Below are 7,325 nucleotides of genomic sequence, written 5' to 3'. Positions count from 1 at the left end.
GTTATTTGCCTTGTGTCTGTTTTGTATTCTCCTCTTTTTCCCCCTTAGATTTTTCTTTGCATGCGCTCGAAGGGGTGATTTGCCTTCGAGTTCGACTCTGGTAGGCATGTTAGTTTTTAATTGTTGACGACTCTTCTTCTTCGACTCGGGGTGAGCGAGTCGGAGCCGTTGCTTGGCGATAGTGGCACTTAGCCTTAGTCTCAGTTCGGACGCGGTCGAACTACCGGTCGTGATGGTAAAAAATGCGGCCTCGTAGTTTGACCGGGGCCGAACTTTACGTAGCCCGACTCTTAATTCGAGTTGGGAGAACTTACTTGAATGGCGAGGGTGCCTATCCTGCGCTTCGATTTGTTGGAGGTCGGGCTTTGCTTTCACAGATGAAGGCGCTTGGGCTGAGTCTCGGTTCAACTGTGGTTGAACTTGCTAAAGTTGAGTACAAAGGCGTCCATCCTTGTAGTTCGAGCGAGGTCGAGCTCGTTGGATTTAATGGCAAAGGCACATAGCCTGAGTCTTGGTTCGACCGTGGTTGGACTTATTGGCGAAGGCACGTAGCCGGAGTCCCAGTTCGACTGTTGTTGGACTTTGTTAAATTTGGTGGCGAAGGCACATAGCTTGAGTCCCGGTTCAACAGTAGTTGAACTTTTTGGTGAAGGCGCATAGCCTATCTTTGTTCAACTGTAGTTGAACTGTTTGGTGAAGGCGCATAGCCTGAGTCCCGGTTCAACCGTAGTTGAACTTTTTGGCGAAGGCGCATAGCCTGTCTTGGTTCAACCGTAGTTGAACTTTTTGGTGAAGGCGCATAGCCTGTCTTGGCGAAGGCGCATAGCCTGTCTTGGTTCAACCGTGGTTGAACTTTTTGGCGAAGGCGCATAGCCTGTCTTGGTTCAACCGTAGTTGAACTTTTTGGTGAAGGCGCATAGCCTGAGTCCCGGTTCAACCGTAGTTGAACTTTTTGGCGAAGGCGCATAGCCTGTCTTGGTTCAACCGTAGTTGAACTTTTTGGTGAAGGCGCATAGCCTGAGTCCCGGTTCGACCGTGGTTGAACTTGTTGGTGAAGGCGCATAGCCTGTCTTGGTTCAACCGTAGTTGAACTTTTTGGTGAAGGCGCATAGCCTGTCTTGGTTCAACCGTAGTTGAACTTTTTGGTGAAGGCGCATAGCCTGTCTTGGTTCAACCGTAGTTGAACTTTTTGGTGAAGGCGCATAGCCTGTCTTGGTTCAACCGTAGTTGAACTTTTTGGTGAAGGCGCATAGCCTGTCTTGGTTCAACCGTAGTTGAACTTTTTGGCGAAGGCGCATAGCCTTGATTTAATGACGAAGGCGCTTAGCTTGAATCTTGGTTCAACCGTAGTTGAACTTACTGGCGAAGGTCCATAGCCTGAATCTTGGTTCAACCGTAGTTGAACTTGTTGGCGAAGGCGCATAGCCTTGATTTAATGGCGAAGGCGCTTAGCCTGAATCTTGGTTCAACCGTAGTTGAATTTTGTCGATCTTGATGGCGAAGGCTCATGGCCTGAGTCCCAGTTCAACTGTTGTTGAACTTTGTCGATCTTTGATGACGAAGGCTCATGGCCTGAGTCCCAGTTCAACTGTTGTTGAACTTTGTCGATCTTGATGACGAAGGCTCATTGCCTGAGTCCCATATTGTGGGTATTGAGTGCTGAAGCTCGGTTTGGATTCGAGACCTTGAGCGGCTCATCCGTTGTCTTCCCAACCAGGGTTTATAGGCTGTCTTGAGGCGACTCTCGGCTCGAGATATCTTCGTGCCGGTTTCTGGCCGGAGCTCGTATCAGGGATGTGGGAGATGCCTTACAGAGACCTTCCCTTAGGAAGGGGGGGGGGGGGGGCTTCTTCTTTTTGTTTGCACTATCTGAGATCGGAGAGAGAGAGAGGACTTAGATCTTGATTTGAGATCTTCGAGTTCCATCGGCCTGATATGCCGCTTTGGCTTGTTTATGCGGGGTTGTTCTTCCTTTTCCGGAGTTTCTTTCCTTTTGGTCCATGGAAGAACTACGCGATTTTGCTATGAAATCCCCACAGACGACGCCAAATTGTTTGCTCAAAAGTTATCACATATCTTTTGAGTATAAAACAATATAAATAAATCACGGGAAAATCATAGCAAATCGTAATAATCCACTGGACCAAGCGAAGAACATGAAAATGAGTACTCAAGGTTAGGAGAAGAAATCTTAACAACTTTTATTGATAATATTTGTTTGGTCTGCCTCTCCATGAAGAGGTTCAGAGCCTTACAATGGTCTTTTCTCTTCCCATCAGATGGGTATATTTTTCTCTTCTCTCTCTCTTTTGTGAATAGTGGCGAAGAAGCAGCCCCCTTTCTAGGGCTTCCACTCTTAGTATTTATAGATGTGAGCTTCGTGAGCTGGCAATAAATGGCCGTGGCCACGCTGAGGTTCCGTCCCCATGGGGGAATGAATGGGCCGTGCCCTCGTAGATTGAATCAGACAAGAGTCGAATCCTGTTATGAATAAGTGGCCATACCACTTATTAATTATGGATTAGCTCAAGACGAGATTAACTCCGTTAATTACCGTGAGATCGGATTTTGACCCATACAAATTACCTCATCAATCCATAGAATTTAGGGATCTAATCTGGAGAATAGAACCCTCTTTAGTCTTTATGAAATTTGTCTCATCGTGGTAAATCAACAAGTTAAAGGCAGTAAGATGTTGTTTTTAACTAGGTCTAGTTATCGTTTAAAGGTTTATTAGAGCAGTTTTGTGAACTGTAATAAAAGATTTGGTTCCAAATTTACACTTCATTTAGATCCCATTTTCTCATGGATTCTTGGCTAAGCAGCTAGCTGTCAAGGATTTGAAATCTAAACACATCAAGAATCTCGAGATTTCATTTCACCAATCAATAAAGATATACGGTGGTTAATTAGAAGATAGCGACGAATATGGTTTAGTTAGGTGTGCACGAGTGGCTTGTTGCCTTGATGTTTCCTCCATGTTTTCTACCAAGAGAATCCTCGTTGAAGGTGATTAAATTATTGCTTAATCTAGCTAGGCGTCTTCACGATTCGATTTGATCGGTTTTTGATTAAACCAAACCAATTTAATCGGATTTTAAGATTTTAAAATCAAAACCAAATCAAACTAAATACAAACCATCAGTTTGGTTGTTGGTGGTGGTTTGGATTGGTTCGATTTTTCGGTTCTTAGCAAGCTAATAATAAGTCGAAGTAAAACGACACTAGACAACAATCTAAAAATTATTTGGTAAATTTATGCTTTTATATGTTTCTTTCAGAACTGAAAGTTCATATACCTGTTTATATGAAAAGAATGAACAAAAAACAAACTAAAAAGTTGACCAAAGTTGTGCGTAGGATTAGAGAATTAGACTCTCGTAAGGAAAAGAAAATTGGTCGATTCCTATTGTTTTGGGCTTATGCAATCTATTAAGATATAAGTAAAATAAACCAAAATTCAAAATAGTAATTGAAATGCATAAAATATTTAAAATTATTTACAAAAAGATATGATATTATATATAAATAATTATCAAATTTTGTATACAATTTATCGGTTTGGTTTGATTTTTTTTTCGATTTTTTTATAATAGAACCAAAACCAAACCAAATATTATCGATATTTAAAATTTAAAATCAAAACCGAACTAAAACAAGAAAAATATCGGTTTACTTAATCGGTTTGGTTCGGATTTCGGTTTGGATTTCAAACCGTGAACAGCCCTAAATCCAGCCAATTTCTTAATCCTTTTAATATGCAAATCCTAATGCAAAAGTCTGTCTTTCGTTTTATTTAATCCAATATCTAAATCCTATAAATTGGGATAGATTTTCATGCAAAATGATAATTTTAGGTTCTATCATAAAATTACCTTTTGTCCTTCTCTTGTTTCTAACATTTTTCCTCAGTATTCTTTCAAAATTTATGAGAACAAAGCTACTTAATTAATCAGGGGTGTTCATCTGTTTGGAGCGATTCAATTCGATAATTCAATTTTTACTGAATTATGACCAGCTCAATAAAGAACATTCTTGGCAACATGCTAAGAAGTTCTGATAGATTATAGTAGTATTCCAATGCGAGTTACTTTATCCTTCGGATAATTGTATCATGATATTCAAGTATAGGTTGAATCAATTAATTACCTCAAAGAAATACTGAACATGTGGAATTAATTGGAATGCAAGGAGATTGAGAATTATGCGAGATTCTCCGCCATGCCGCTTGGACATTTGTAATGTACCTTTATTATTAGCAGAGACGGATCTAAGAACATGTATATCATGAGTACTAGTGGATATTCCATGGGTTGAGTTCATTGTTTGCTAGAAAATTTACTGTGTTTTTTAAAACATCTCTTCTGCATATGTGAGGGAACGACAAAGTAATTAACTTGTTCATTCAAGGAAGAATTTCTTCCGTGAATTCGACCAAAGTATATCTAAGTTTATTGTCGTACTTTTGTCTTTTGTTTGATTGAATTCAGAAAGATATACAAGAGAGAAAGAGGCAAAATTTGTAGTATAACTATGATATAGGTATATATATATTTCTGTATATGTGTAGTTACAAAATTGTTCCTTTACAGTAAGGTTTTCATCATAAGCATATCCTACAATATTCGGATGCTTATGCAATAATACAAGACTATATATATTCATTGGCAAGAGACAACATTCAGGAGTGTGCTCCTTGATCTGATCAAGCACCTAAAGATGTTGTCTAGGCCATCCTCAATGCATTCAAAATGAGCTTCTAGATTTTCCAATTTACTCTGCACAAAGTGGAGCTTCTCCACTTCATTATAACCATTCTTGAAAAGGCTGTTTAATGCAAAATCAGCACTTTCTATCTCATTTACATTGTCTTGATCTCCCTTGTTTACCAATCTTGAAACCAAAGACCATTTGCTTATTGGCTTAGAAATTGGAGCTGACAAGAAAACGAAAACCATTTGGAATACTGAAATTCCCATTGTGGTAACTTCTCTTAGCACTCTAATAACAGCTGAGACAAGTTGATCAACTTCCATTACTTCAACCACCTCATGATCCATTTTCTTTAAAATTGTAACCAAGTTTTTGGCATCTTTCTTCATCTTCTTCCTAAAAGAAACATAGTTAATGCTGCAGCTGGCTTCCATGCTTAAATCTCCTTTTCTCCTTCTCAATAAAGACTGAACATCTTTAACATTTTCTTTAAACTGTGACACTATCTCCCTTGTGGCCCCACATATATCAAGAAATCTCACAGATTTATCCAAGATGTCATCGACCCATTTTTTGTCTTGGCATTGGGAAAAGGCTTGAAGAGTCAGGGGCAAGTTGAGAAGATCAGGCATGCACTTATACACTTCTCCCAAACCAAGTAAACCATTGTAAACAGCTTCTGCAGTTGGTGAAGCCGAGAATTCCCAATTCTTAAGCTTACTGAGCTCCTCTTCAATTTTCTGAGTAGCTGGATGTGATCTGCTTGGTAAACTGATGGATCTGTTAGTATTAGATTTTGAAGAAAAACTTGCCATTTTTTTTCTCTTCTTTTAAGTTCTTGGAATAACTCAATGTTTGGGGATGAAGAAATACCTTCAAAAATCATCGTATTTATATACAAAGTTGTATAGAAAGCGACAAGATGCGGGCATCGTTTGCTAATAGCGTTGAGATTGTTGCGCTTCAAGAAACAAAACTTTAATCATTGATTAGTAATGTTGTTGCCCTCCAAAAGGTACCACGTGGCAGTACTCTATTGCTTCTAAGCGGTGAAAGATGTCTCAGCAAATACGTGGCTTATTATTGTTGTCTTGGTTGGAGGACCCAAATTTTGTCAATTGTAACAGCAAAGCGCCAGTATTAAAATTGAGATGAGGATCTTTTTTGGAAGATTTTCGTACGACTTTTACAAAAAGATAATGTAAAAGGAAGTTTTTAGAAAGGAAGATTATCACTATTAATATTGAAGGGAGGAACACGAGTGCTGCAACTGTGGCAAAGTGAATATTATAGTATTTGAAACACGTATTATTTGTTGTTTACCTTCCCCTCTTACGTTAATTGTTTAAGATTAAGGATTCTATCCATTTTGGTGGAGATTTGCCGAGGTTTATACTTAGCCACGATATACTATGACTCATCTTAATCAAGTGGTGTTTTGTTAATCATGTACTATTTCCCTCATCATTAATATCTCAAATTAATGGACGGGCCAGGAATCAATTTTAAGAATATTAATTGTCAATCTAACTAATGTTAGATAGAGCTAGTTGTTATATATTGCACCTGTGGCCATGAAAATTGCTGAATCTGTCTATAACTAGAAGCATGAAGGACAAGAACATTTAACATAAGAAATGCTGACCAATGGGATGGATTTGTGTCATTAAATAAGAAGTATAAGTAATTTAATGTCTATTCAAAGAACCTAGCTATAACCAAGGCAAATATTCTGCATGTACTCATCATGTTATCCATGCATGGGAGTTTTACGTCTGAAAGTAGCGGATTGATCATATAGATACACGAATCACGAATATGTCTGGTGTGGGCAGTTGAGGGGGGTGGGATCCATAATCTTTTGTCTATATATTCATACAAATTACAATTAGAGAAAATTAATGGTTAGGACTAAATACCAAAAGTTTTATATTAGCTTTAGTTTTATTTACTACTCTCCTAAGACTCTATTTGAGGCAATTTGAATGGTTCAAGCATGTTACTCGTCAATTTACATGTTACTAACCTATACTTATTATACAATCTTAGCTGCAGTTGACTTTTAATTAACTTGATTTTTTGAATTTTTATGCTATCAATTAAAGTAATTTAAAAAATTTATAGATTCATTCTTATGCAAATGTACGTCCAACACTTAAGCTATGCTCTGATTTTTGAAACTAATAAATCAATTGTTTGCAAAGAAATTAGTGAATACTTATATGTGCCTCTGGAGGTATGGGTGACACAATGCAACACTTACTCTTAAAACATCACATGCTCCTCTCTCATGAAAGATGGGCTTGGATTTGATCCATTAGGAGGGTACATTGAACTTCTTCTTCTTTTTCTTTTCTTAACCATATGTTACAGTTGAATCTCATCCTAAATATCCTAATTAGAGGGTGTTTGGCTAAGCTTATAAGTTGGTCAAACTTGCTTATAAGCTCCTTTTGGCTTATCTATGCATTTGGTACACATAAAGTATCAGCAATAACACTACTAGATAATCGAAAATTTCCGACGGAATCCGTCGGAGTTGTCAAAAAAATATCAACTATATATTTCTTTTGAAAAATCGACCATATTTCCCACCAAATCAGTCGCATCTT

The 7,325-nt window shown here is 38.1% G+C and overlaps 1 protein-coding gene across 1 annotated transcript; it reads right to left on the bottom strand.

The window, feature by feature from the left end:
- Positions 1-4,661: 4,661 nt before the first annotated feature.
- On the bottom strand, positions 4,662-5,528 carry LOC109221850. The gene has a single exon (XM_019386286.1). It carries the CDS (start codon positions 5,526-5,528, stop codon positions 4,662-4,664), a length of 867 nt encoding a protein of 288 aa, XP_019241831.1.
- Between the last annotated feature and the right edge of the window lie 1,797 nt (positions 5,529-7,325).

This window comes from Nicotiana attenuata, unplaced genomic scaffold, assembly GCF_001879085.1.
Source record: "Nicotiana attenuata strain UT unplaced genomic scaffold, NIATTr2, whole genome shotgun sequence".
Lineage (NCBI taxonomy): Eukaryota > Viridiplantae > Streptophyta > Magnoliopsida > Solanales > Solanaceae > Nicotiana > Nicotiana attenuata.
The sequence above is the reverse complement of the archived record's forward strand: the minus strand, read 5'-3'. Positions and strand labels throughout refer to the sequence as shown.

Bases quoted from the DNA above. Each gene is read 5' to 3' on its own strand.
- LOC109221850 (XM_019386286.1), bottom strand. From the start codon at position 5,528: ATGGCAAGTTTTTCTTCAAAATCTAATACTAACAGATCCATCAGTTTA.